Source organism: Sodiomyces alcalophilus (genome assembly GCF_042370955.1).
Source record: "Sodiomyces alcalophilus JCM 7366 unplaced genomic scaffold ACRALscaffold_8, whole genome shotgun sequence".
NCBI classification, from domain to species: Eukaryota; Fungi; Ascomycota; class Sordariomycetes; order Glomerellales; family Plectosphaerellaceae; genus Sodiomyces; species Sodiomyces alcalophilus.
Window position 1 is genome coordinate 283,476 of NW_027263539.1, and position 25,563 is coordinate 309,038.

A 25,563-nucleotide genomic window follows, 5' to 3' on the forward strand; every position below is an offset into this window, starting at 1 on the left:
GTCAGGCCCTGTTTCTTTTCGCGTCTCACGAGACGATATGACGAGTGACGTCTCAGTTTACTTATTACTCTCTTTTTTTCTTCTTCTCTTATTTTTGAAGAAAAAAAGAGAGGGAAACAAAAAAAAAACACTTCTCACCTTAGTTCTGCCCACCTCAATTTTTGAACCTCTTGTCCATTGCATCTCACGCCTTTGTATCACCTCCGGCGCAATGTCGCGTCGCAAAGATACCAATTCCAACCCCTACGGGACGCTGAACGGTCCCGTTCCGAGCAGCGACAATGTCGCCGGGCAAAATGAAGCGGAAGAGCAGCCTCTGCTTGGCGGGAACCCAAAGTCTCGGCCCTGGTGGCGGCGCAACATGTCGGCCGACCTCAGCCGCGATTGGGCCGACGCGGTACTTTTAGCCTGCTACGTCATCACGGGATTATTGGACAGCGCGTCCATCTCGACTTGGGGCGCATTTGTGTCGATGCAGACAGGTACGTGCGGTCCAGCTTTCTCCGATTAAATCCAATCACAGGTGAACCAAGACCAAAACTAACAAACCCAGGAAACACGGTCTACCTAGGCCTAGGCCCCACGGCCGGAACCAACAGATGGAAGAAATCCGGCCTCTCCCTCTGCTGTTTCGCCCTCGGCTCCTACCTCTTCAGCCGCCTCCACCGCGTCCTCTCCCCGACCCCGCGCACCCGCTGGGTGCTATGCCTCTCGTTCGCCCTGCAGGCCGCCCTCATCGCCGCCGCCGCCGCCATCGTCACCTGGGGCCCCCGCGACGTCGGCCCGGAGGACGTGTCGTGGTACGTCCTCGTGCCCATGGGGCTCGTGGCCTTCCAGAGCTGCGGCCAGGCCGTGGCGAGCCGCGCCCTCAAGTACAACGCCCTGACCAGCGTGGTGCTGACGAGCATCTACTGCGACTTGTTCTCCGATGCCGAGCTGTTCGCCGGGCTGCGCGCCAACGCCGAGCGGAACCGCCGGGTGGCGGCGCCCGTCTTGTTGCTCGCGGGGGTGCTGGTCGGGGGTGTATTGGCGAATAGCTCCCTGGGGGCCGGCGGGGCGCTGTGGACGGCTGTGGGCTTGAAGTCTATGATTGTTGTTTCTTGGTTCTTTTGGCCTGAGGAGAAATGAGCACGGGTACAGTGTAGAGGAGGCTGGTCACCATGTATTCCAAGACAAGATTAGATGTTAGAAGGGTCATATAGTTGTCTCTGCCAATCAATCTGGAAGACAAAACCGCATCTGTAGTCGTCCTAAAGAAGGGTAGATCGCCGGCCTTTGAAGAGGACATGTCAATGACAGTCAAGGGGCTGTCTCCGTGACAGACTGACAGTAGCACAGTCCAATAGACCCAAGTCCAGTAGTCACATGACACATGACATGTCTCTCAAGGGTACAACGGTTTAGGTACCTTCTCCGTAAACACCCCCTTAACCCCAGAACCCTTCATCTGTCGACTCCTCGGCAGCCGCCCTTACTGCCTTGACATCGTGACATAAGAAATGTCATTCCCCAAAACTCCGCTGGAGCTTCGGGGATCCGTCAGGCGCTTGCAGAAATGCTCACATCGACGCAAGTTACTATTTCAGCTTCTATATCCGATCCCTTGGCATTTCCCAGTCGGCCCCCAGCTATCGGTGGCCCAGCTCCAGGAAGGGAGCGCAAGCAGCACTCCCCCTATCCAGCCAAACATACTGCAGCTCTACGAAATTCCTCTTTTCCGTGTACAAGACACGCCTCTTGCTTCACTCTATCGACTTTACAAGGACCTCTGTTCGGGTAACATTGTCATGATGAGTTACGAATCCAACTACTTCTTCCGTCACACCGATGGGCTACCTCTATGATGCACGTGTGTGTAGTTACAAAACTGGTCTTACATGTGTAGAACAACTACTCGATGCATTGAATGCAATTGACGTATTTCTCAGCTCATCTAAACGCCCATCGTTTACTACAGGACCGGCGACGCGTCTGATTGCATTTCGTCTAGTGATGTCGGTATGGTCGTGTCCGGAGCCTCCACGAGTTGCCAAGACTCGGAGCTTTGCGCCGAGCCCGGGCAACACCGGCACGCCGGCACCGTCCAAAGTCCGCAATTGCGTGCTCCGACCCCGAGGTCCGAATAATGCATGCATCCACGATACTTAATGTCATTGAAGCCCATTTTAACCGTCGAATGGCAGTAGAACCCGGGTTACCTATTTCAACCGAGGCCAGTACGGGCTCTAATGGCTCTGATGGGCCGGCCCATGAAAACACATTGTGATGTAGCCGTGCTCATTTTACTACCCAAAATGCAGTTCTGTCTAGCCACTGCATCCCAGTATCTACATGTACTTTATTAATTATTCTCATCAATGATGTTATTTAACATAAAGTGTATATTCCTTGGATTTACGATAATATTTATGCATTTTGGTATATTCGTACACCTCAAGCCCTTGTAAACAGTAACACTGAACGTAACACTCATCCCGAATGTCAAGCAATGTTAGAGTCTATGGGTTAAACTGGGCCAACCTGATTGGATTACAATACACTTGTAGTTGTGAGTCCCGGCCTACTCGGATGGTGTCGTGCTGGTAGTCGACGGTGTGTCTCCGAGTTAGGAGACGTTCCGCAGACGCGGTATGTATAAGCGGCCGGAGGAGCAGAACTTTTCCAAGATCACCATTCGGATCAACTATTGGGTGTCGAGCGTCTATTAAATTCCGAACAGTTTTGTTCAAATTGTTTATTGGCATTGAAACTTATGATTACCTGGTTATTGACGTCGCGGGTTCGGACTCCGGGAGACATGGTGGCAGCAGGAGGTGGACCCGTGCCGGCTTACAGTGAGTGAATTGTCTGTGCCATTGAACAGAGCATATAAATGACCATCTATTCTAATGTCTGATTGTGAGTCAGCTTGCAAACAGTTGAGGCTACACGTAGGATGACACGGACTTGGGTGCTGAAGTTATACGTATAAGTGACAGGCGTATACGCTGCACGGCGTGTAAAGACTCCGAATAGCATAGCTGGCTATGTCTATACAGTCCGAAGATCAAAACAGCAAAAGGGGCCGGATCTACCCGTCTTCTCTTTGGGAACATACGATTCTAAATATAGTTCCATTTCCCCTCTCCTTGGCTGCATATGCTGTGCTTCCTCGGATCTTGTCCGATTATCAACGTGGACTTTACCCACCTCGGTGGTTGGGTCTGCTGTCTCCCTCCTCAAGTCTATTCTCCCATGACTCTTGAGTATGTGTCAGTCGGCGGCCTCCATAGGCAGCCGCCATAGTTGGCCTCAACTCCACATAACCGCTCCTTGATAAACGACCCCGCCATAAGGTCCGTCAAATATCATTCATCTTGGCCCGCCATTCTTCAACCTTCTTTCACGTCGACATACTCAAAAGATCGTGCAGCCACTTCCCCTGACCACGGTCCGTGATTGCCAGATATCGCACAGGGTCTTAAAAAGTGCCCCCCGGTCCAGAACCCCACGCACCCTTCCTCTCAAGAGCTTCAGGAATACGCAACGACAATGTCTTTCTTCAAGAAGCTGACCAAGGAGTTTGAGGAGCTCAGAGCTTCGTTCAAGGACGACAAAGGGGAGAAGGAGAAGAAGGAGGAAGAAAAGGAAGAGAAGAAGGAAGAGCAAGTCGTTACGCAGGAGAGCGGTGAGTAATCGCCAGCCATGCTCCAATCAACTCGAGATGATTATCATCACCGGATGGGAGAAACTCGAGGCTAACTTGTCCTGGTGGGTTGAGCTTCAGACACCCGCAGCACCGAGCCTCAGTCTCAGCACCCAGGTGGCCAGGACTACCCCCCCGAAGCTTCTCATCCTCAGCACACCCCTGGCCAGGGAAACGGACATGCGCCGACACCGGGGCCTGATTCAACTCGTTCTCCGCCTCCCGTGCCCCCTGGATGGATCGTCCGGTGGAACGAACAATACCAGAATTGGTTCTATATCGATGAGTCGACCGGTCGATCTCAGTGGGATCCGCCTGCGCCGCCTGCGCCGCCTCGCCCTGACGCTGATTCGGCACCGGCGGATACACCCGGGGGTGACGGTACGAGGTCGTTTAGTGGTCATGATGGCAGCTACCCCGGGAGTCCTCCTGCCCCCTATGCTCAGCCGGGTTACGCCCAGCCGGGCTATGGTCAACAAGGGTATGGACCGCCTGGCGATGGTCAGCCAGGTTATGGTCAACAGGGATATGGACCCCCTGGAGATGGTCAGCCGGGCTATGGTCAACAAGGATACGGACAGCCTGGTGATGGTCAGCCAGCTTATGGTCAACAAGGATATGGACAGCCCGGTGATGGTCAGCGAGGATATGGTCAGCCAAGCTACGGCTCTCCGGGTTACGGTTCTCCAGGTTATGGTCAGCCAGGTTACGGCTCTCCAGGCTATCCCTCCCCAGGCTACCCCTCCCCCGGCTATCCCGCCCCCTACGGCTCTCCCGGATACGATGCCTCGCGCGGCCCCTACCCAGCGGGCGGCGAAGAGAAGAAAAGCGACAAAAGCGGCATGCTCCTGGGTGCGGCTGGTGGCTTGGCCGTCGGAGCCGTTGGCGGAGCTCTCATCGCCGACGCTTTGCGTAAGTTCAGTCCCCGCCATCTCTGTCAGTAAAAAGTGTAGGTATGTACTAACAAGTACGAACTTGGAGACGATTCGGACGACGAGGCTGCTGCTGCTACCGCCGCCGCTGCGCCCCCGCCCGTTGCCGACCCCGTTGCCTACGCCCCGCCTCCCGTCCCAGGCGAGGAGGATACCTTTCAGCCCCCTGCCGTTCTTCCCCCAACGGATGCAGACGGCGAAGTGGTTTCCGACAGCGACCGCGAGGATGTGGCCGAGGCCCGCGCCGAGTATGAAGAGGCTCTTGCTGCGGCGGCTGACTCGGATGCCAGCAGCAGTGACCACGAGGCCGTCGAGGAGGCGCGGGCGAACTATGAAGAGGCATATGAGGAGGTTTATGGCGGGGATGAGGATGAGGAATAACTCGGGCGTCGGGGGAGGGTACGTGTGGTGGGAGATGGGCCGCATCGATGGCTTTAACGACCAGTTTACAGAATGACGACATTTGATGACCACTTTCACGTAGTTGAACCTGTTCCCAATAGGGGTAAAGGGGGTTTCTAGGAGGTCATGTTCTGTGTATTCCAAGTTCAATACCTTCTCTACCCGTCTAATACCCCATTATTCTAGCGACAGCCGACAGGTCACTCGGATAGAATCTCGGTGATGTTGCTCTTGGCAAGCTTCTCCGTCTCGTCAAGAACCTGAACCATACGCTCCCTCATAGTCTCGTTCTGCGGATCGCCGACTTTAGCTTTGCCTAGATGCTCCATCACCACGCAAATGATGGTCTCCATAAGACGGAGCGACAACGGCCCGGCCACGCCTTGCTGGTAGAACGCGGGCGTCTCATTGACCTCGAGCAACCAGGCGCTGCCGTCCGTGTCGACAAGAAAGTCCAGCGCGTACAGCTCGAAGCACTTGTCGAGGGTAGTAAACTTGTCAGCCATGGTATGCACGGCTGCGCGGAACAGCTCGGCGGAGATGGCGCAGATTTGGTCGAAAATGTCCGCCTTCCAGTCGCCCGGGAGCAGGTCGTCGGCGACCTTCCAAAAGTCGCGCATCGACTCCTTCCGCACAAAGTCCTCCTCGTCCTGGAGGGCCGTGTTGGTCAGCGACGACTTGAGGCTGGGGTTCTTCCACGGCGGCTCGTAGTCCTCGCCGGCCAGCAGGGCGAGCATCTCCCGGTAGACGTGCACCTTGAGCCGGCCCACGGAGAGGACGTAGGTGCGGATGTGCCATTTCCGCCGCTCCAGCGGCGGGACCGAGACGATGTACCTCTGCGCGACAAACTCGCGCATCTGCGCCGACGGGATGCGCCCGTTCTCCTTGAACACGTACTGGGGCTTCGCCCCCCTTTCGATCTTCTTCCCGTTGAGCGTCATGTCTCCGGTGGATGTGACGAGGGCATCCAGGGTGTCCAGGCCGGGGTTCGACAGGGACGGAGTGAACCCGTTTGTTCCGTCGTGGGGAGGAGGCGCGGCTTTTACGACGGACGCGACCTCCTCGGCCTGCTCTTCCTCGGCCTCCGACTCCTCTTCCGATTCCCCGCCGTCGCTCTCGTACTCGGCCAGCTCGAGATGGCTCGCGAGCTCTTCCATGGTGCTGAAGAGGCGAATGCCGGAGCCGGAATCGACCAGGGCCGGCTTGAGGATCCACCAGTCGCGTTCCGAGGCAGGCTTGGTTGCGTTCTCCTCTAGGTTGTAGAGCAGGGTGAGGTCGTCGGCGGCGGCCAGCGCGTCGTCGACGTACTCGGCATAGTCGAGAGAGAGGCGCACGGTTTCGGGGACGTGGTTCTTCAGGATGCTGTTGGGTCTCTTGGCGGTCCAGTAGAGCACTACCTGGGCGAGGTAGTCCTTGCGAGCCACGGCATCGCTGTTGGGGTACGCGTTTATGAGTCCGTTGGCGGAGTTCAGGATGGCGAACTTGCCGTTGAGGTCCTGACCATTGCACATCTGGAGGACAGTGGCGTCGGTCGACCGAGGGAGGTCATCGGCATCGTCATAGAAGATGGCATCCGGAACGTGCTTTTTTATGTACGTCTTGACGTGTTCGTCCAGCCAAGGACAGGCGCCTTCTACAAATACGTGCATCGTGTCTTGGAAATTTCCCGGGACTTCAGTTTTCTTTTTCTTCTTCTCGTCTGTTTCTTCTTTCAACCCGAGTCACTCCCTGGTTCTGGAGGGAGACCTGCTTGTGGAGGGGAGGCGGCGGCAAGTTGCATCGATCTGTTGAATCGGCGTGCCATATGGCTAGTAACGTGAACGACGTCGGCGAGGTCTCTAGTAGGAGGATTTGACATGAAGGTAGTCTGGAGAACTGGGCGGACCGGATTCTAGGAGGGAAGAAATATAAGATACATATCTATCCGGACCCCTTTTTATGGGTTTTTTTTTTTTTTTTTTTTTTTTTTGTGGTGTTGCCTTGGTCGCAAAAAGCCACGCCAAGGACGACCACGGGCCTTCAATAAGATCCAAGATATCTTGACTCGGCATTCGCGAAACCGAGCTTTTGGTCCTCTATTGGACCTTTTCTCTTTTATTAGCGTAATGCCTCCGGAATAAAGTGCCAACCCATATTAATGCAGATCCCGCTCCCTAAAAGAGCTCCTAGGCTTAAAGGTGTTGTCGTTACATAACCGGAATCCACGGTGACCCCTGAACCCATGAACCGGCGGCATTACGGCCCTGGAACGGGCTACCCGCCGTTCGCTTGGCGACCCTTATTCGGGCCCCTTTTTTTTTCTTTTTTTTTTTCTCCCTTCCCACGAAGAGTAGGCTTATGTTGGCAGGCGTGCTCGACTGCGTTCCCTTCATTCGCCACAGATCTTGTAGTAATGCGTTAGCATTTTCAACAATAGGAAATATAACTTTTATATATGGTATTATATCTGCATAAGGGTATAAATACACGCACATGACCATTAGCACCGTGCTATACATAGCGACGAAATTCGAACCGTATCGAAAGGACAATTCGTAGATCACACGTGTCCATGACCCCGAGTTGTCGATGCCAGGTGTGCCCTGTTCATGCACCATTCAATGCATGTTCTAACCACGTTGGCATATGATAACTTTGCTGACCACAAATCCGAACAAGCCTTGATCCAGGTCGACATATATCCCACGAAGGGATTGCCGTGAGGCTCAGCTCAAGACAACCGTACGTTGTAAGCCACGTCCCATAACTCTCGCGGACCTTATATGCGGTACCACATACTTGGGAGAGAACTGAAATGATTCTCTGGTTGGATCTTGGGTCTGCTGCCGTGGATACAACTAAAATCAGAGCGCATCTCTCAACTACCTACCTAGGTACTTCAAGTCAGAGGTATCGACGGAGCGTGGTGAATCGTGTCGCCGATACGGGCCCGGGGCTCGGCGCCGCGTTCAGGACTCGGAGATTGTTATACCGAGATCGATCGGCGCATTCATAGCCGATCTGTCCACAAAAAATATCTCGCACGGATACACCACACTGAATGAATACGTTGTATATCGGAATGGCTGAGAATGACATGGTAAAGAATGCATGTGCATTTCTGCTTCTTGATTATTTGTCCTACTTTATCTGTTGTTGTTGTTGTTGTTCTTTTTTCTTCCTTTCTTTCTTTTCTTTTTCTTTTTTTTTTTCCTTTTTTTTTTTTTTTTTTGACCCCGAGTCACTTCGAGTTCCGTGTACCTAGGTACCTTACCTAATACAGGTACTTCAGCGCTTCTCGTAATTTCCCCTGGCCCATAATGACTAAGATCTTGCCCCCTTTCGGAACCTCCGCTCCCCACGATCTACACTCTCCTGTCTCGTCTTTTGGAAAGCGACATTCCCCAAAGGCCCTGCTGCGTCCGTCTTTGTCTTTCCACTCTTTTGTGTTCCTGTTCGCGCGTGACGCCCTGACGAAACAAACAACTTTCTTTCCCTTCTTTTGCACACCTATTCCGATTCCGGGCATCTCTCTAACCCCGATGCATTTATCATAGCACTCGTTGGGCTTCGACAGCGTTACGCTCGCTTCACGGCAAGCCTCTGGCCTTGATCTTGTCGCCGTTGAAACCCCCCCCCCCTTTTCTTCGTCTTTCTCTCGTTTCTACCAAAAAGGAAAATAAACACTACAAAGATGAGGCCCCGTGGCATGACCTTCGGCCTCACGGTCGCCGTCGCCCTGCTCTTCATCTTCTGGACCGCCTCCCGCATTCTCAACTTCACGAGCATCTTCGTCCCCCATGGCGGCATCATCTTGACCCAGGACCAGGTCGCCAGCCAGCACAACACGTCGAAACCCCGGTCCCGCGTCATCCCCAAGATCACCCACCAGATCTTTCATAATTGGAACGATAAGGGCAACGACACCATACCCGCCGACTGGGCCGCCTTGCGCCAAACCTGCATTGACCTGCACAACGACGGCGAATGGCAGCATATGTTCTGGACCGAGGAAAAGTCCCACCAGTTTGTCGCAACCAACTTTCCCTCGTTCCTCCCCATCTACGACAACTACCGTTATCCGGTCCAGCGCGTCGACGCCCTGCGCTATCTCCTCCTGTATCACTACGGGGGGATCTACCTCGATCTGGACAACGTAATTGCCCTTCCCCCCAGACGGAGAAAATAAAAAGAACAAAGAAAACAAAAGATACTGACATTCTCCTCTACAGGGCTGCCTCCGAGACCTCGAACCCTTGCTCTACTACCCGGCCTGGACAACCGAGCTCGTCAGCGGCGGCCCGCTGAACAACAACCTCCTAGGCTCGAGCGCGAAGCACCCCTTCTTCGGCGTCCTGGCGTCCGCCCTCGAATACTACGGCCCGAACGACTACTTTCTGCCATACATCACCGTCTCCTACACCACCGGCCAGTGGTTCGAGACCCTCGCGTGGGACCACTACCACCAGACCGCCCAGGGCCAGGCGGAACCCCTGTATCGCATCCTGGTGAACGATGAGCCGACGCCCCCGTCCGCGCCGCAGGGGCCCAACGATCCCGTGGTGTTCTTCAGCACGGGCCGGGGCGGGACCTGGTTCCAGTGGGACAACTACCTGTTTTCTTGGACCGGCCCTCACTACTTGTTCTTCCTGGTGCTCGTCGCCGGCGTGGTGGGCTTTGTCCGGTGGCGTGGCCTGCGCGCGAGGGTGGCGCGGCGGCGGAAGCACGACATGTACAATACGTTCATGGCAAAAAGATAGCAGCGACATGGAGGTGATAGTAAACCAATAAAAATGAAGAATAATAAATAAATGCCCCTTTATGCGTTTCTGAGTTTCCGTTTCACATGTCTCGTCGCCGTCGCTGGCGCACCTGTCCAACCCGCAAAAACACTTGGAACAAGCAACAACACATACATATCGTACAACAATGCGCTTTGAGCTGACACCTCCAACGCCTCTCTACTCGCTCCCTCGATGGCAGCATACTTTAACCCACCTCGATCTTCCGGCACCAGTCTCGGCCCTGCGAGACCTGCCAGTTACATAGCCGGACCTCCATGACGATGCTCAGGAGGCCTGCGATACAGATGCCTCCGCTATCGCTTACGCTCGTGGCCCCCAGGCTGAACTCGCGGTCCTCGGCCGGAACCTCGTCCATAATCTCGGCAAAGGTGTTCACATATACGGCGCCACCCAACAAACCTTCCCAGAAAATGACAATAAACACGATATACACGGACGGGATGAAGTCGAAGATGGCATGGAGGGTGAGGAGCACCAAGTTGGCGACCTGCAAAAAGGACGGCAGGTACAAGTCGTGAATGCGGATCCACGGGATGGAAGAGCGGGAGATGAAGACGCCGAGCTGGTAGAGGAAGCCGTACATGGGGTAGAACTCGCGGAACTCGTTGAAGGGAGTGCTATCAAGCGGGAAGAGCAGGGTAGGGGCGACGCCCTGGTTGATGGTGTACTCGGCGATATACACCAGCAACAGGGGCAGCATGTACGGGATGAAGAGCCTCCCCGCACGGCGAAGGTTGGCACGGATCGAGGTGTTGGGCGTCAGCGACGCCGCGGGTTCTTGGTGGGCCGAAAACGCTACGGCCGTGGACGAAGGACCCGGTGCCAGGAGGGCGGCGGAAGCCGCACTCTGCGGCAATTCGCTGACGTCCCGGTCGTCCAGGTCCTGCTCCGGGACGGCGGTGTATTCCGTCAGCTTGGCGCTCTCGCGCAGCGGGCCCCGGGGCAGAACGACAAAGAAGCTGATGAGCATGATGACGGGGAGACAGGCGCTGAAGATGAGGCTGTTGCGGACGCCGAAGCCCCACCAATCGGTCATGACGACGTAGAGGCCGGCGCCCACGAGGCCCGCGGCGCCGGTGCCGCTGCCCCAGCCGGCCAGGCTCAGCGGGCCGTAGTAGTGCGTCAGGCCGAGGAAGCTGAGCTCGCCGCCGCCGGAGCTCAGCGAGGCGAAGATGACGCCGATCATCTTGACGGCGACGGACTGGGACGCCGGGGTGAGGGCGAGGATGAGCATGCCCGAGCTGGAGAGGGCGACCATGATGGACACGCGTATGGAGTAGGGGACGCGGTGGATGAAGTACGGCGCGACGAGCTTGGTGATGAAGGCGGGCATGACGTCGGCGAGGAGGACGACTCCCTTGGGGATGGACGACCCGACGAGATCCTGGGCGGCGGAGAGGATGATCACGTAGAGGACATTGTTGATGAGGCCTGCGAGACGGCGGGTAAGCTAAACGTGTATGCTGGCGGGGTGGAAAGGGATGATTGAGAGAACACGGACCGAAGAGCCAAAAGGCGACGATAACGTGGGTATCGACATGGCGCAGGAGAGCGGAGACGCGGGCACGATAGAGTGCCCACGACGAAGAAGGGGATCCAGGCATGGGAAGTAGGCCGGACGAGGAGGGAGATCTGCCGGCTATCGCATGCGATGTGTGGGAGCCCGACATGGCCTTGGGGGATGGATGTTACGCCGAGGCATCAAGGAGCGAGTTGGTGGTTGATCGTTTCGTCGTCGAGGGAGCTCGAAGTTGCGTCACCAGATATCAGTACACCAGAGTACAGTACAAGTACATGGGATTATGGGGACAGATAGGTATATAAGGAAGTACCCTCCTGAATTGGGTTCGTCTGCACGTGATTCGGAAGGAGGTCCGAATGACTAACGACTGTCTCGGAAGGCGCCCAATGACTAACGGTCATTATCAAGACAGTGTGAGGCGGTAGGTACACCGTACGTGGTCTAGGCCCACAAAATATGTCGGACATGGTATGGGATTTAGAACTAATTATTACTAATCAAGTGAAGCAGAAGGGGGAAAAAAAAAAGGGGAGAAGGGGAAGAGGGGGAAGAAGGGGAAGAAGAGAAAAGAAAAAAAGGCGTGGAAAAAAAAGAAAAGGAGAAATTGAAAGGGCCGACAGGGAGGAATGGGAATTCATCATGCGACAGGGCCAACAGGTGCAGCCTGCAGGTGATAATCATCCGTGACGCAATGAACGAGACCCTGAAGACCCTCCCTGATACCGACCTTACAAAGTAGTGATCTTCTGGACTCACTCAGTCCCGAAATAATGGAGGAGCAATTGCTCCGTTTTGTACATCAAGTTCCATAGAACGAAACCACGAATAGGCTCGTCTTGGTATGTTTCCGCATGTTTCTGGTATATCGAGATCACGAACAGAAATGAGCGGGAAAGAAGACTTGCACTAGAGTGTTTCTGTGAAGTGCATACGGAAGAAATACGCGACGATGACGGGATAACGGGAAACTGTGGAGAAAAGGTTGTATAGTGGGGACGGGCTGAAACCACGGACCAGGACGGAGTGCGGTCCATGATGTCTATGGCATGCGACCGACAAGCCCATAGGTACCTACAGTAACTCGACACAAGTGTCGAGCCGATGTACCAACCTACGCACACCTATAACGTGGTGTTATAAGTACATCGGCTCGACAGTTTTGTCTCATCACTGTACTTCGTACACTACGTCCAAATTGCGCCTCTCGAGTCTCGATAGTGGCACAAGTCAAGTGGCCTCGAAGCGTACCTAGGTTCCCACTTTTATATCGTTGTTTTTTCCCCTCAACTGCTTTCGTTTTGTATGGCGTCACAGTGCCTTTCACAGCATGTCATCGATCGACTCGGAGCCTTCCGAACTCCACTATTCAGAAATCACAACACACGGAACACCACGGTCGTGGTCGTGACTGTATCAGTCCTGTACGATTTGCCATCATTACCATCGAATATTGCGCTATTATCGATGCCCCCAACTCAGGGGCGTAACCAAGAAACTGCGGGAGGAAAAGGGGCAAGTCAGGGGCTAAAGGCCTAAAATCGAGGGTCATGAATCGCGGAAGAAGACAAATGCATCCAATGGACCGTATCGTCTCACCAATGGGTAACCAAATCCAAAATCTTCCTTCGGTGAACCTATTCGCTAGCGGTGTGTTGGACATGCAAGACCCCTTGACGGACAAGCTGTCAGCAAGTCGCACTAAACAAGAAGAGGTACGTGTAAGTGGACGGCGCCGCATGCTCGGATACTAACACAAACCAGGGGGGAAGGGATCTTCATGGAGGGTGGCAATCTCCCCTTTTGTGAGGTCACAGCTTGCAAGCCAACAAATCTCTATTTGATGGCCGGTCCAAAACCTCCGTCTCAACGCTCATCCAGGCGGTAAGGTTCTTCGAGGGTTTATTCCCGCCTAATAGACTCCAATCCCAAAGACTGGATCCTCTGTGCCCGCGTGCAACGTAGAGGACTCGTACAACCGAGAAATGACGCCGTGCATTCGTCAGTCAAATGACGCATCGTGTCGAGATGTCTGTTGGATCTCCTTTGCCTCTGTTGGCTTCCTCGAAGGGAAATATTAAAGAACACGCTTCATCTGCATGATACTGTCCATTGAGTTTGATCATCACTTCACTTGCTCGCCCAACACATCTTCTCTCATCCCCGACTCTCTGGACTCTCTCCCAAGCTGACATTGCATAACACACGTGCTTGATATATATTCGAACATTATACCCGGTATTGATCGTCTCGGACTATCACAATTATTACTCGCCTTGGTAGACCGACGACGGTCGACAAACTCCCACCTTTTCCAACATCCCATTCCTCCCACCTCTTACCTCTCTCACCACACATCATGGCATTCGCATGCCCCGCCATACCTGCACGAACCATGCTCACTTCCGCACCTCGACACCGCGCCTGCGCAGGTGCTCTCCGGGGCCGAATTCCTAGACCATCTCCATCCGCCGCCCGCATGCCCATCGCCTCGCGGACGAGCAACTTCCACGTCTCGGCATCGCAACCAAACCGCGAGCGGAAACCCATGAACCCCGAGCCCCGGGAAAATCCCGCCGAGGAGCTGAAACCCCCGAAAGATTTCAAAGTGGGAGGGAAGAGGTTTGCCGATTTTGACATTGAGGGTCGCGTCTTTATCGTCACCGGCGGTAGTCAGGGCCTTGGTCTGTGCATGGCCGAGGGAGTGGCCGAAGCTGGAGGAAAAGGTGCGTCGAGAAGGACCACTTCCAAGGAAGAAAAAGAGGGGAAGAATAGCCGACTGACGTTGCAACAGTGTACTGTCTCGATGTGTTTCCAGAACCCAACGGCGAGTGGAAAGCGGCCCGAGAACGCATCGCCCAGACACCGGACAACGTAGGGTTCCTCAAGTACCGACAGAAAGACGTGAGGGACGTGGAAAGCCTCAACAAGCTGATCGAGTCCATCGCCGACGAGAACGGCCGGCTCGACGGCGTCGTCGCCGCCGCCGGTATCCAGCAAATCACCCCGGCCACCCAGTACAAGCCCGAGGACGTGTCGCGGATGATGGAGGTCAACTTCCAGGGCGTCCTCATGACCGCCACCGCCGCGGCGCGCCAGATGTTCCGCTACAAGTGCCGCGGCAGCATGGTCTTCGTCGCCAGCATCTCCGGCTCCGTCGCCAACAAGGGCCTCATCTCCCCCGTCTACAACTCGTCCAAGGCCGCCGTCCGGCAGCTCTCCCGCAACCTCGCCATGGAGTGGAGTCCCATCCGGCCCGACGGCACCGGCGGCATCCGCGTCAACTGCATCAGCCCCGGCCACATCCTGACCCCGATGGTGCGCAAGAACTTTGAGGAGGTCCCCGGCCTGCGCGAGAAGTGGGAGGGCGAGAACATGATGGGCCGTATTGCCGAGACCCACGAGTTCAAGGGCGCCGCGCTCTTTCTGCTCAGCAATGCCAGCAGCTTCATGACGGGTAGCGACATGGTGATAGATGGCGGGCATACTGCCTGGTAATGGCGAAGAGCTGCCAGAACAAGGCGCAGGCGCTCTGCCGGGGAACTTCATTTACATGTATCATGTATGTCCATGTATAAGTACCTATATACTCCGTACGGCAGGGGATACAGTCCTCTTTTCCTTACATACGTACCATACTTGTGTCAATTCACATATGCCAGTACCAAACTGACAATATATTTTACATCACGGAGCGGAGAGACCTGATGTTCTGGACAAGACGTGTCAATCCTGGGTTAGAGAGTACAGATATTGCCACTTTAGCAGTCGTGTGTAACTTAGGTATGTACAAGTTACATGCCCACCTAGGTACCTAGGTACGTATGATGGTACGAGGTACGTTGTGCCCTGCCTCTGACTGTTGACCCCCTGACCGCTCAGCCATTAACCCCTTAAGCCTTACCCTTGACCCCTTGACTCCTTACCCTGACCCCTTACCCTGACCCCTTACCCTGACCCCTTACCCGTGGCGTTTTGACCCCCCTCCTGATGCCCTCGAGGTCATCATCTCACGGCAAAGCACAGATGCCCACAGGAGGCATTAATCCCGAATGCCATACCCGAATCGCCGAACCACAGTCCACGTACTGCGCGAGGTATATGCCCATGTCATCTGTATCGAAGACCACTGCCACTTGTTAGCTTGAGCCCCGGCCTCACAACGCCGTTCGCAAAGACATGTTAGCGAATGTACCTGTAGCAGACCGCAAGAATGTCTCCCCCAACTTTGCATATCCCTCGCTGTACGATCTCTTGATGCCCAAGACGCAATAGTCGTGTCCATCCCCAGCGACCCTATTAGGCTGGAGAACAAACTCGCTATAAGGGACGTCGATGTGCACGGCATCTCCAAACCCGAACCTGACGTGGGCCATGACGTTAGCATAGTGGCAGGGAACCGAGTAGACATCGTCCCCGATCAACTCGGCTTCCGGGAAGAACTGCAAGAGCCGCTCAAAAGGGGCATCCGGGAGCTCAGTAAACGTGGACGTCGTGTCTAAGCAAGCGCCGAACACGTCCTCAGGACCGGTCAAGTTCCAAGACGTTGACTTGGACGCTGCGAGGAACTGGATGGCATCGAGGTTGATGCAGTATCTATCGAGGTTTCGTGAGTACGGCATGCCCAAGCAAAGTGAATGTCGAGAAAACGCACGAGAGACCGAATGCTGTTTCCCACAAACTTGAGAGTGATAGCCTGTGCAGCTCCCCGTGGTATTTACGAATGTCAACACCGCCAAAGACGAGTTCCCCTGTCATCTTGTTAGTCGTTTGTCTCTACCTCTACCGGATAGACGGTACTCACCACTACCCGTGGCGTCTCCAAGACGAGACCCCGCTGCGCCGATGGACAAGCTGAAGGTAAGGTTCTGTACGAAACCCGAAGTTGACAGGGCCCCCAGGACACCGTCGAGCCTGTCTCTCCCGCGCGGCACGGAGAGACCCAAGCCGAGACTACCGACAGAGAGATCATCTCCCAGATCCTGATTCAATCCAAACTGGGCCTTTTGGATACGGCGACCTGTGTAGTTTTGTTAACCGGCGTGCTCCTTTCTCTGCATTTCAATTTTCAGGGGCTCTCCCCCAGTAACATGGACGCACCGGCAATCCAGACATCATCCTCGAATGCCCACAGCCGAATGAAAGCTTCACCTTCTAGCGTCGTGAAGGTGTTCGAAAGATTCCGCGCCGTGGAGGATTGGTGGGGGTTGTAAAGCCCCGGCTGTGTACCGGCGCAGTCTTCCCCTGTGTAATTTCGCCCAGAGTTGTACTCCTCGAAGAACGTGCAAAGAGGTGTGGTCCAGAGGTTGTTGGAGCTCAGCCCGATGGGAAGCCAGAGAGGCTGCCTCGGAGTTCCAATCTCGACTGTCTCGTATTAGATGACACCACCAGACGTCTTTGGGTCAGAGCACCGCTCTAGTCAAGGGGGCGGGGAGAGGGAGAGGCGAGGATATGCGTACCTTCAACCTCGTAGCTGTAGCCCCATAGAAATGGAGACACTGCAATACCGGCTGATACGGATCCAGGGCCATGAGATGAATCGGGATTTCTCTTCCCAACTTTTTGATCCGAGAGGTTTTTGCTGCGCAGTGGGAGTCTGACGACACCTTCAGGGATGGCAGATTCTCGCTCCAATGCAGACCCGGGAGCGCAACAGGCGCCTAACGCCATGGCGAGGAGAAACGTAAGGTAGTAGTACATGGTGACTGGCCTCGTATATAAAGCTGGGCAGTCCGTAATGAAGGTGTCCAGTGCAACCAACCACAGGTTCACAGCTTGGGCATATAGGAAGAGCATTGATTTATATCATGCGACCGTGGAGATGACGAGTCTACAACTCCCTATACAAGGGATACCCAGCTGCAGTACCCATAATTATGCCTGGCCTGACAGCCGCGGACCGTGGTTTCGCTGCAGGCTGCCTTTTCTGGCTGTAGGTGAGGTGGGAATCGAGAGCAAACGCAAACACCACGACTGGAAAATCCCGCCGAGCTTCTCGTATCATCGGCACTGTATCCTTGGAGAAAAGAAGCCATCATGCTTTCATTTGATGTCACCCCCGCCGCGGATCAGGATGCGTATGCAGGTCTCCCTTCCTGGCCGCCCCGGCCGCTGGTCCTGGATGAATACGATCGGCGAGACGGCCGGGGCAGCCTATCAGCCCCGTCTGTGACACCCTACCCTGGAGTTGTGAAACCGCCCTTGCGTCCCAGGCATCCTGGCTCATAACGGGAATCGAGTAACACATGCGCGACAGACATCTCTTTGTTTGCGGCCCGAATCCGATGACGGCGAAAATTCACCAACTATATTCTAGAGGATACTATGTCGGCACGGCCCAGTATACCAGGTGTCACAGAAGTCATTCACAGGTCGATTCTAATTGCACTCGTAACTCACAACGCTGCGGAAATCGACGGTAACCAGGATGTAAAAGAAGAACTCAGCAAAAAGCGCCATCGCCATCGCCATCGCCATCGCCATCGCCCTAGTCACAACCAGAGTACACAGAACATGCTCAAACTTAACCACGCGCCACGACGTCCTCGATAATGGTATAGCACTCGGCTGGATCCTCAAAGACGTGCCATGATTCGCGTGGGACATCCTTGAAGGCATCCTCGAATCGTTTGTCGTCGTTCTTGGACTGGATGCCAATGGAGTCGATGTCTGGCACTTTGCGAATGAGAATGAGCTTGACCCAGTCTTTGAATTGGTCGTAGCTATCTTCAGTCAGTGAATTGTTCCCAGCCGGCTCATAACCGAGGGCCAGACTCGAAATGAGAGGGCAACGCAGCAAAGGGGTGCAGCGATGGGACTCTTACATCGCACTATAGGCCTCCGGGTCGGCCTGGGTCGAATCCCCGATGAGAATCATCTTGCGTTTGGGGAACCAGCGGTGAAGCTTTCTGATGCGGTCCGTCTTGTATTCCTCCGTCCCAAGCGTCAGAGCCGTCAGCAGCCCAGCCACAGTGCGCCAGCTTGAGTCTCGCAGGATGAGGGTGCCGTGTGGGTACCACTGGTGGCAGAACTCCCTGAGGAAAGGATACAGGTTGTAGGGCGAGGCGGAGAGGTAGAACCACGGCGCCGTTTTCGGAATGACAGACGAGATGTGCTTGTAAAGTTCCGGCATGCCCTGTATGGGGGTGGGAGAATCCACAAATGTCTTCAGAAGGATGCCGAGAGGATTTCCCGTTTGAGTAATCTTGATCGTGTCGTCAACGTCTATGGGCGCAAGGTTAGGTAAGTGAGCCATCAAAACGAGCCACAGAATTTTGGCCAACGCGAACCTGACACAACCGCCCATCCCTCCGGCTCGGCGAAGCAAGTCTTCATTTCCAACACACCCGCCGTGCCCTTCGGCACCACTGCGCTGGAGGTCACGACGGTACCGTCCGCCCCATCCAGAAGAGCGCGGCTGTCCGTGCTGATGCCGTTGGGGCCAGTCGGGCCTAGACGGAATTGCTGATCGACGTGGACCACGTTCGTGTAGCGCGCGCGCCTGACGTCTCGTAGGAACGGAAGCAAGCGTTCCCTAATGGTCTCGCGCTCGGAGGCGTCGTCGGCAATGCCCAGCTTCTCTGCGATGCTGGCCACCATCTCAAACAGCTTGCGGTCAATGTCGCCGGGCGTCTTCTCGAAAACGGCCGCGACGAACTCGGCCGTCCATCCGCCGCCTGGCGTGGGCGAACGGTAGGCGGTGTTGTCGAACAGCCATACTATGTCGTCCTGCGTAATGGGGCGGCCCATGGGGTTGCGGCTGCCGAGGTAGGACGTCCACTTGTCGATGGTGGAGATTTGTAGGACAGAGGCGATGGTAATCTGATCGCTAGGGTAGGAAAGTCGTGATTCCATCTCGTCAAACTTGCGTTCCGTGCGGGTGCGCCTCTGTAGGTTGTTGGCGAGGCCCGCCTTTTCGGGCGTGCCTTTTAGGCTTCGGGAGCTCATCTTTGGTGGCTAAGGAAAGACGTGAAGTCACGAGACAGGTTCGCAAGAAAGCAGAAGTTATGGTGGAACGGTCATTTCCCAGACAGTGATTCTCCCAGACTCGGTAAAAGGTGGGCGAAGGGGTCTTAAGAATAGAGGCGGAATAGGTGCTGGATGTCAGGAGGACGTGGCGATGTGGGAAAAGAACATGTGCAATTTGACCTTCGACCTCCCAGCGACCGCAACAAGTGGCTGATATCTCACAGGTAGGTTATTGGGGCCAGGGACTTGCTTTCCTCATTCGTCGCCATCGTGTCACGCATGGTTCTCAGTCCTGCCACCTTCTAGGTGGAGCCTGGCAAGTTGGCCAGAGGTGGGAAGGAGGCGACTATTTTATCAAGTGAGAGCTGCAGCATAGTAGACAAGAAAGAAACCCAATGATATTACAGGACGACGTAACCAGGCTCATGCAGCTGGTGAAGCAGTGGGTGGTGGTTGTTGTTGATGGTCGTGTGATTAATTACGGGTCACTTGGATCGATGTCCCTGATGTTGCTGATGGGTCCAACGTCACGTGGTAGGTACAAAGTACCTACGCGCGGACTTATCGATAAGAAATCTGAGACGTGGAGGCCAGAAAATGGACTAAAGATAATCCGCACTCCCCTGCTTTATCCATCCATGCACCACGCGTCCACTTAACTCCATAGCCCCTTTTTTTCGCTCACCGACCGATTTCATCTCGACGGTCCTCACCGTCCTCTGCAATCACCGTCGCCTCAAAGAGGTCTTCCCTGCTACCGGTGGGTGCACCGTGCCCTCATTACTAATTCAAAACTTCATTACTGTATTCTATCTTGGCGACGCAACCCGCAAACCCCATGGAAGATTTGAACCGGGGATACCTTTGACCTCTCACCTGCGCGCCAATTCAATCTTTTCCCCCTGTATATCTTCTACCTTTGCGTCTCCTATTTACGATCTTGACTCTTCTTGATGCTCTCGTCACCGCACCGCCTTCTCCCCGGTACTCATTTCCACGCAGCGCATCTTTCCAGCCTGCAAGCACCGCCATCATTATGATCGATACCAATTCAACTCAGCTGTGTACCAACAACAACGCCGATTATGCGGGCGAACTACCGACCGACGAGTGGACCATGTGGTCGGGCTGCGGCGTCCCTACCTATAGCGATACCGTTCCCTACCTCCGAAGCTGCTGTGACGCCCTCGACGGCTACGTCTTCTCCTATCAGGACATCTTCCCCCTCCTCGCCGAGTCCGAGGCCATCTCAGACTGCTGGGCCAGCTGCATGGTCAACGTTTCTAGCGTCTATTGGGCCGATTCGGTAAACGTCACGGAATGCCTCATCGCCAACGACGAGCAGTACAGCAACGAGAGGTCTGCTGTTCGTTGTGGCGGACCTGCGATGCGGACGCGGGAGAATTCCGCCACGCGACACGTCCATGCCGGCGATCTGATGGGTTGGAGTGTCGGCGTCATGGCCCTCGCTGCCTGCTTCTTCAGCTGGTAGCTGTGCTTTGTCTGCGATCGATTGGGAATCTGGCACGACAAGTCGAGGATGCGGCCTTGATTAACGAACCGGAAGGACCGACCTTTAATGAACGGGGCGGGCTTCATGAGTGCTGGCTACTTGTTTCCGCTCGAAGGCAACAAGCCAATTTTCTCAAGGGCTGGCACAGCGGCTCGTGCGCTCTGGGACTGTTTGTGTCCATTGCCAAAGCTCTGTGCCCAGCAGTGCCTAGCATCCTATCAACCAATCGATGTACCACCATGTGTGGGGGCACAGGCCCTTCTTGCATCGGAAGCAAGACAGACAATACTCGCACTTTTGGCGTTTTCTTTGGGATCACAATGGAGGGTGTGAGAACTCAATGTCGACACAGGATCGTGCCCGGCAGCACGAACCAAACAGGACGGGCGACGTAAATAGGTCTGCCTAGCGGTCCCGGGCGCCACCAAGATGCGGAATGCCTAGGAGAGGATACCCTGACAACCGATCCATGAATGGAACCGCACGAGACTCACACGATACTATTCGTACCTTGGCATGAGGCGCATTGTTTGAAAAGAGAAGGTGTAATATACGGACGTCTTATGATCATGCTGGCCACGTGATTAGATGGACGGTAGACATGTTTGGGGAGTAATTTGATTGGTACTTCTCTGGAGACTTTCCTTAAGAATCATGTGAATCTTAAGAGCGATCACCATGTGGTAATGGACCTCGATGAAGATTGTTGCAATGGTGCGTCTGTATCTTCGGAACAGCGCGGTCAAGTCATCGAATGGTACGCCGGCAGCTTGAGAAAGTGATGGCAAGGGATGTAGATCTTCTCGTGAGTCGTCACATCACATCTGCATAACAGCGGGATGCGCCGATCCGATGGGGTACCATGGCAATTGATCAACTTGGGGTTTTTCGTCAGTGACACGGTGGCACCGACATTACGTCGTCAACCTTTGGTTGTCCGCCTGTCCCTCGAATGGCAGATGCTCAGGGTTTCCTTGAAAATCCAGTAGTTCTGAACATCCCTAGTTGGAGAATTGTCGAGATGATTGACTAAACCTGTTCTATTGTCTTGTGGAACGATTTCTGTTCACCACCCGACGATACAGATCCCTGTAAGGGAAAATGACATGGCTGCCAATTAAGCTGAAAACGGACACTACATTACGGGCATTACCCTGATATAAGGTCTTCTTCACCACACTACATTAGTAGTAGTCGCACTTCGCCAGGGACATCTTCCTCGTTTCTTAAAAATCCACAGTGACATAGATATCTATTGATACGTACCTTGATGATGTAGTTGCGCACTTAGCTCGTTGCCGCATCGATTGACGTCATGGATACGTTTCCAGGAAAACATACCCGCGAGCAGACGATGGGGCATCACTAGACGGAAAGGACAAAACCAGGACCCCCGGCATTATTAGCCAAGGCGTTACCATGCTGACCACAGAGTCGTATTCCAGAGAAATCACGAATTGCTACACTCAGCTTGGACTCACCCAACTCGCAAGCCATAGCATCGAGACTCCAGACGATGGACCCAGCAACGCATCCGATGCCTCCGGACCCATCACAACCGCCGCCGATAGACCATGGGCCTCCTGTTTCTGTCCCTTACAGTGAAGTGCGACCATCGGGAAGAGAGCCGGCGCTGGCCCCCGACGAAAAACCCGACGTCGTCGAGGCCTTCGACGCCGGCAAGCCTACGCAAAGCCACGAACTCGCCGACAAGTCCACCACGGAGAAACCACAGGAAGAAAAGGGCTACGCCGAGGTGGAACACGGTGATACGGAGGTCAAGAACCTGGGATGGAATAGCGAGAGCCCGGCCAGGGTCGCCAGCCCACTCGTCGGCGGCCTTTCCAACGAAGACCTCTGGGCCCTGATCCGCCGCTTCGACAAGCAAATCTTCCACGTCAAGTCCATCCCGGAACCTCCCCTGGGCGGCCTCGATCTCAACATTGCCGAGGAGGAAGAGTTCTCCCCGGACAAGCTGCGCGCTCACGTCGAGCGCCTCTACATGACTGTCATCGTCGGAGCTTTCGGTTTCTGGAAGCACATTGTCCGTCTTCGCTCCTGGCGCGAGCCCCGCCGCACGTCCGCCTTCCTCGCCGTCTACGCACTTGCCTGGGTCTTGGACCTCGTCGTCCCCACGCTTCTCACCTTCCTCGTCGTACTCATCGTGTACCCACCTAGCCGAGCGTACTGTTTCCCGCCGGCCCCGCCGTCCGTCGTCAACTCGGCTACCGGGGGTGTGAAGAAACCCGCGTCTGGCGTGCTGGCTTCGGCCGATTCCGTCACAGGTGCCCCCGAAAAGCACTCGGGCGAGGCGGTCGAGCAAGAGGCGCACAGCTTCGTGTCATCCATCTCGTCACTCGTCGTAAGCACCGCCGCCGGGAAACACCCGCAAGGTGATCCCCCGTCCGACCCCGCTGCCTCTGCGGCTGCCCCCGACCCGGCTGATGCTTCTATGGACCTGGTGGATGCCAAGGACAAAGCGGCCGGGGAAGAGCCAGGTACGCACCACGATAAAACGAAGAAACCCGTTTCAGAGGCGATTTGGGTCAAGGCTAGGCCGGCCATGCGCATGATGGCAGACGTGAGTGGATCTCTTTTAACCACCCGCAAAGAAACCTCAGAGGCACTGACGGGGTTTCTAGTTTGTCGACACGTATGAGAGGTTTGGGAATGCCCTGAGCCCAACAACCCCGTTCCCCCAGGGCGAATCGAGACTTAAGCTTGCCGGTATCCTGGTACCGGCCATCTTGGCATCTCTGGTCGTGTCGCCATACATGGTTTGGAAAGCCAACGGCTTTTCCATGGGATTCGCTTTTTTCGGTGGCCCTCTCATTCAGCGAGGCGTGTCCTTCATCAATCGGTATGCACTCCCCATGCAATCACGCCTGTTGGCCAAGCTGACATGAAGCAGGAAACTCCCTGACTGGCAGAAATATCTTGAACTGCGCAATACGGTTCTCAAGGGGGTTCCCACGAATGCCCAACTCACTATCACACTGCTGCGCATCGGCGAGCGTAACAAGGCTCCCATCCCCCCACCTCCGGTCTCCACTGCTCCGCCGTCAACCGAAGCAATTCACGCTGAGGGCAAGGATGAAACCATGGCAAATCTAGGTAAGAGAAACCCCACTTGCAAAGCTCTAATTTCATGGCAACACGTCTTGACTGATCGAAAAAGGTGCCGAAAAAGGAGAGATTGAAGAAGCAGTGCAGCCCGATCAAGACGCCTTGGCACCAGTGGAGTCGGAGACACGGCCGGAAAAGAAGCAGACAAAGGGCCGGAAGATCATGAACCTCCTCAAGGGCACCGCCAAGGGCAGCGTTAACACGTCGCTCACGGCGAACAAGGTGCGGGCCATGGCCGGCAGTGTCCACGCCAAGGAGCGCCTGGGGGTGGTAAAGGGTCTCGAGCAGCCCGATCCGGCCAAGGGCCCTGTCCGGTTCCCGGCGCGGTACCAGGGTCAGCCGGGACACGCGTACATTACGACGACGGCGACGACTCCGGCGCTGAGTTGGACGGCGGAGCTGGAGGACGTGAATCCGGCGTGGAGCGTGGCCATTGGCGATATTGAGGTGAGTGTCCCCCGTACTTTCAAGGGAAAGACCAGTGCTGACGGTGGTTACGGGCGCAGGAACTCCAGAAGGTGGGCGGTCTGGGATGGAAGTCCAAGATCGTCGTGGGGTGGGCGACGAAGCGGGAGATTGCCGACGGGCTGATTATCAAGGATAGGATGGGTGAAGAACGGCACCTTACTGCGATTCTGACACGGGATCAGCTGTTTAACCGGTTGGTAGCCATGGGGTCGCAGATGTGGGAGGCGTGGTGAGCAAGGGGATGGGAGTATTATGAGTATCCTGGCTTGGTCGAATTTGAGAAGGAATGGAATGTAACTTTAGTCCCACATGCATGCTTCAGGCTTCTGCCGGCTAGGAATGTCTGATTGCCAAAAATTTGAAACATTTCTACATCCGTTGACTTCAATGTTGGTGATGATGCCATCGGATGGCGGAGGTCGCAGCTACTTCGTTTTCCTCGGTACGTGTCTCGTGTCGCACGGGCTGGCCGGAATGGAACGGAACAGAGTTATTCCGGGACCGAAATGAATGTGGATCTTGGCACATATCAGGATCTCTGTAGGGATCAGATCGATTGAATAAACCTCAAATCAATAGATCATAATCCTTGAGAGCCTCCGCGAGACTGCATCTAGCGGGCGTGGTGACCAGGCACGAATGTGCCCCGTCAGGGCCCTTAATCAAGTCGTTTGTTGGAGAAGCCCAAAGGTGTTCCAGGATCTGGGTTTCATTGGAGCTGTGGTTCGCGATCCCAATCTTGACCGCCGCATATCTTCTCAGCTTTTCGTCTCGTGCAAGCCATTGAGATCTGGAGGACGATCCGTGCCCGAGCTTTTCGATAATCGTGTATCGTTCCTGGAGCTTATCATTCAATTGACTTGGGTGGTAACCGCCGGGACGGTATCCGTCCAGTCGTTCGACGTCGCTGATATAATCATAAAGCGGCCCATCGATTGTCACAGGTAGTTTCCATGTCTGAATGGCCACAGTGTATGGAGCTTGCTAGTGGTAGTCAAGTATTGCAAACCAGGGCTTTGTTTTGCAAGAAGTGGTATGTAAACGATCGCATATTCTCCAGCTTATGATGGAGAGAAGGTGCAGGCTGACCGGACCAACCTGCGCAGGCAGGTTTTTGCCATTGGAAGCAAAGCCCCGCCTCGTCACGCGGGACCTTGATGTCGCAC

At 55.0% G+C, this 25,563-nt stretch overlaps 13 protein-coding genes across 13 annotated transcripts; 8 read left to right on the forward strand and 5 right to left on the reverse strand.

The window, feature by feature from the left end:
• Window positions 1-192: 192 nt before the first annotated feature.
• On the forward strand, window positions 193-1,361 carry ACRALDRAFT_1083167 (uncharacterized protein). Its single transcript, XM_071019410.1, has 2 exons — window positions 193-482; window positions 554-1,361. The coding sequence occupies exons 1-2, from the start codon at window positions 212-214 to the stop codon at window positions 1,126-1,128; spliced, it is 846 nt and encodes a 281-aa protein (XP_070871412.1). The 5' UTR covers window positions 193-211; the 3' UTR covers window positions 1,129-1,361.
• Window positions 1,362-3,385: 2,024 nt separating this feature from the next.
• On the forward strand, window positions 3,386-5,211 carry ACRALDRAFT_1077692 (uncharacterized protein). Its single transcript, XM_071018675.1, has 3 exons — window positions 3,386-3,667; window positions 3,767-4,597; window positions 4,667-5,211. The coding sequence occupies exons 1-3, from the start codon at window positions 3,532-3,534 to the stop codon at window positions 4,996-4,998; spliced, it is 1,299 nt and encodes a 432-aa protein (XP_070871413.1). The 5' UTR covers window positions 3,386-3,531; the 3' UTR covers window positions 4,999-5,211.
• Window positions 5,212-5,219: 8 nt separating this feature from the next.
• Window positions 5,220-6,668, reverse strand: ACRALDRAFT_1072344 (uncharacterized protein; the record flags this gene model as incomplete). Its single annotated transcript, XM_071017967.1, has 1 exon — window positions 5,220-6,668. One exon carries the CDS (start codon window positions 6,666-6,668, stop codon window positions 5,220-5,222), a length of 1,449 nt encoding a protein of 482 aa, XP_070871414.1.
• Window positions 6,669-8,737: 2,069 nt separating this feature from the next.
• On the forward strand, window positions 8,738-9,659 carry ACRALDRAFT_2064028 (glycosyltransferase family 32 protein; the record flags this gene model as incomplete). The annotated part of the gene is made up of 2 exons (XM_071022028.1): window positions 8,738-9,154; window positions 9,231-9,659. Coding segments are annotated over 2 exons (846 nt in total), but the record flags the coding sequence as incomplete, so codon positions are not given.
• Window positions 9,660-9,987: 328 nt separating this feature from the next.
• On the reverse strand, window positions 9,988-11,792 carry ACRALDRAFT_2022299 (uncharacterized protein; the record flags this gene model as incomplete). The annotated part of the gene is made up of 6 exons (XM_071020090.1): window positions 9,988-11,234; window positions 11,305-11,442; window positions 11,472-11,547; window positions 11,579-11,654; window positions 11,694-11,715; window positions 11,777-11,792. 6 exons carry the CDS (start codon window positions 11,790-11,792, stop codon window positions 9,988-9,990), a joined length of 1,575 nt encoding a protein of 524 aa, XP_070871416.1.
• Window positions 11,793-12,716: 924 nt separating this feature from the next.
• Window positions 12,717-13,246, forward strand: ACRALDRAFT_1077694 (uncharacterized protein). The gene is made up of 2 exons (XM_071018676.1): window positions 12,717-13,037; window positions 13,087-13,246. Exons 1-2 carry the CDS (start codon window positions 12,873-12,875, stop codon window positions 13,129-13,131), a joined length of 210 nt encoding a protein of 69 aa, XP_070871417.1. The 5' UTR covers window positions 12,717-12,872; the 3' UTR covers window positions 13,132-13,246.
• ACRALDRAFT_1044471 (uncharacterized protein) lies at window positions 13,241-14,991 on the forward strand. Its single transcript, XM_071015356.1, has 2 exons — window positions 13,241-14,048; window positions 14,117-14,991. The coding sequence occupies exons 1-2, from the start codon at window positions 13,682-13,684 to the stop codon at window positions 14,818-14,820; spliced, it is 1,071 nt and encodes a 356-aa protein (XP_070871418.1). The 5' UTR covers window positions 13,241-13,681; the 3' UTR covers window positions 14,821-14,991.
• Window positions 14,992-15,040: 49 nt separating this feature from the next.
• Window positions 15,041-15,642, forward strand: ACRALDRAFT_1065531 (uncharacterized protein). The gene is made up of 2 exons (XM_071017174.1): window positions 15,041-15,451; window positions 15,518-15,642. Exons 1-2 carry the CDS (start codon window positions 15,313-15,315, stop codon window positions 15,595-15,597), a joined length of 219 nt encoding a protein of 72 aa, XP_070871419.1. The 5' UTR covers window positions 15,041-15,312; the 3' UTR covers window positions 15,598-15,642.
• Window positions 15,643-17,557: 1,915 nt separating this feature from the next.
• ACRALDRAFT_2140531 (uncharacterized protein) lies at window positions 17,558-19,608 on the reverse strand. Its single transcript, XM_071024169.1, has 3 exons — window positions 18,612-19,608; window positions 18,147-18,546; window positions 17,558-18,044 (listed from the first exon to the last, which is right to left on the reverse strand). Exons 1-3 carry the CDS (start codon window positions 19,267-19,269, stop codon window positions 17,846-17,848), a joined length of 1,257 nt encoding a protein of 418 aa, XP_070871420.1. The 5' UTR covers window positions 19,270-19,608; the 3' UTR covers window positions 17,558-17,845.
• Window positions 19,609-19,997: 389 nt separating this feature from the next.
• On the forward strand, window positions 19,998-21,833 carry ACRALDRAFT_2060969 (uncharacterized protein). Its single transcript, XM_071021947.1, has one exon. It carries the CDS (start codon window positions 20,611-20,613, stop codon window positions 21,196-21,198), a length of 588 nt encoding a protein of 195 aa, XP_070871421.1. The 5' UTR covers window positions 19,998-20,610; the 3' UTR covers window positions 21,199-21,833.
• Window positions 21,622-22,166, reverse strand: ACRALDRAFT_212826 (uncharacterized protein; the record flags this gene model as incomplete). The annotated part of the gene is made up of 5 exons (XM_071023954.1): window positions 21,622-21,680; window positions 21,731-21,832; window positions 21,877-21,892; window positions 22,004-22,028; window positions 22,066-22,166. 5 exons carry the CDS (start codon window positions 22,164-22,166, stop codon window positions 21,622-21,624), a joined length of 303 nt encoding a protein of 100 aa, XP_070871422.1.
• On the forward strand, window positions 22,011-24,780 carry ACRALDRAFT_1065534 (uncharacterized protein). Its single transcript, XM_071017175.1, has 5 exons — window positions 22,011-23,384; window positions 23,446-23,663; window positions 23,715-23,917; window positions 23,982-24,376; window positions 24,436-24,780. The coding sequence occupies exons 1-5, from the start codon at window positions 22,320-22,322 to the stop codon at window positions 24,628-24,630; spliced, it is 2,076 nt and encodes a 691-aa protein (XP_070871423.1). The 5' UTR covers window positions 22,011-22,319; the 3' UTR covers window positions 24,631-24,780.
• Window positions 24,781-24,964: 184 nt separating this feature from the next.
• Window positions 24,965-25,324, reverse strand: ACRALDRAFT_2112929 (uncharacterized protein; the record flags this gene model as incomplete). Its single annotated transcript, XM_071023604.1, has 1 exon — window positions 24,965-25,324. A coding segment is annotated over one exon (360 nt), but the record flags the coding sequence as incomplete, so codon positions are not given.
• Window positions 25,325-25,563: the final 239 nt, after the last annotated feature.

Bases quoted from the DNA above. Each gene is read 5' to 3' on its own strand.
- ACRALDRAFT_1083167 (XM_071019410.1), top strand. From the start codon at position 212: ATGTCGCGTCGCAAAGATACCAATTCCAACCCCTACGGGACGCTGAAC. The intron at 483-553 runs GTACGTGCGGTC...TAACAAACCCAG, and splicing joins ATTTGTGTCGATGCAGACAG to GAAACACGGTCTACCTAGGC.
- ACRALDRAFT_1077694 (XM_071018676.1), top strand. From the start codon at position 12,873: ATGAATCGCGGAAGAAGACAAATGCATCCAATGGACCGTATCGTCTCA. The intron at 13,038-13,086 runs GTACGTGTAAGT...AACACAAACCAG, and splicing joins GTCGCACTAAACAAGAAGAG to GGGGGAAGGGATCTTCATGG.
- ACRALDRAFT_2140531 (XM_071024169.1), bottom strand. From the start codon at position 19,269: ATGAGCTCCCGAAGCCTAAAAGGCACGCCCGAAAAGGCGGGCCTCGCC. The intron at 18,547-18,611 runs GTTCGCGTTGGC...TTGCGCCCATAG, and splicing joins GGGATGGGCGGTTGTGTCAG to ACGTTGACGACACGATCAAG. The intron at 18,045-18,146 runs GTAAGAGTCCCA...GACTGAAGATAG, and splicing joins CCGGAGGCCTATAGTGCGAT to CTACGACCAATTCAAAGACT.
- ACRALDRAFT_1044471 (XM_071015356.1), top strand. From the start codon at position 13,682: ATGGCATTCGCATGCCCCGCCATACCTGCACGAACCATGCTCACTTCC. The intron at 14,049-14,116 runs GTGCGTCGAGAA...ACGTTGCAACAG, and splicing joins GGCCGAAGCTGGAGGAAAAG to TGTACTGTCTCGATGTGTTT.
- ACRALDRAFT_1065534 (XM_071017175.1), top strand. From the start codon at position 22,320: ATGGACCCAGCAACGCATCCGATGCCTCCGGACCCATCACAACCGCCG. The intron at 23,385-23,445 runs GTGAGTGGATCT...CGGGGTTTCTAG, and splicing joins CCATGCGCATGATGGCAGAC to TTTGTCGACACGTATGAGAG. The intron at 24,377-24,435 runs GTGAGTGTCCCC...TTACGGGCGCAG, and splicing joins TGGCCATTGGCGATATTGAG to GAACTCCAGAAGGTGGGCGG.
- ACRALDRAFT_2060969 (XM_071021947.1), top strand. From the start codon at position 20,611: ATGCCTCATCGCCAACGACGAGCAGTACAGCAACGAGAGGTCTGCTGT.
- ACRALDRAFT_1065531 (XM_071017174.1), top strand. From the start codon at position 15,313: ATGCCCTCGAGGTCATCATCTCACGGCAAAGCACAGATGCCCACAGGA. The intron at 15,452-15,517 runs CTGCCACTTGTT...TAGCGAATGTAC, and splicing joins GTCATCTGTATCGAAGACCA to CTGTAGCAGACCGCAAGAAT.
- ACRALDRAFT_1077692 (XM_071018675.1), top strand. From the start codon at position 3,532: ATGTCTTTCTTCAAGAAGCTGACCAAGGAGTTTGAGGAGCTCAGAGCT. The intron at 3,668-3,766 runs GTGAGTAATCGC...GTTGAGCTTCAG, and splicing joins AGTCGTTACGCAGGAGAGCG to ACACCCGCAGCACCGAGCCT. The intron at 4,598-4,666 runs GTAAGTTCAGTC...ACGAACTTGGAG, and splicing joins TCTCATCGCCGACGCTTTGC to ACGATTCGGACGACGAGGCT.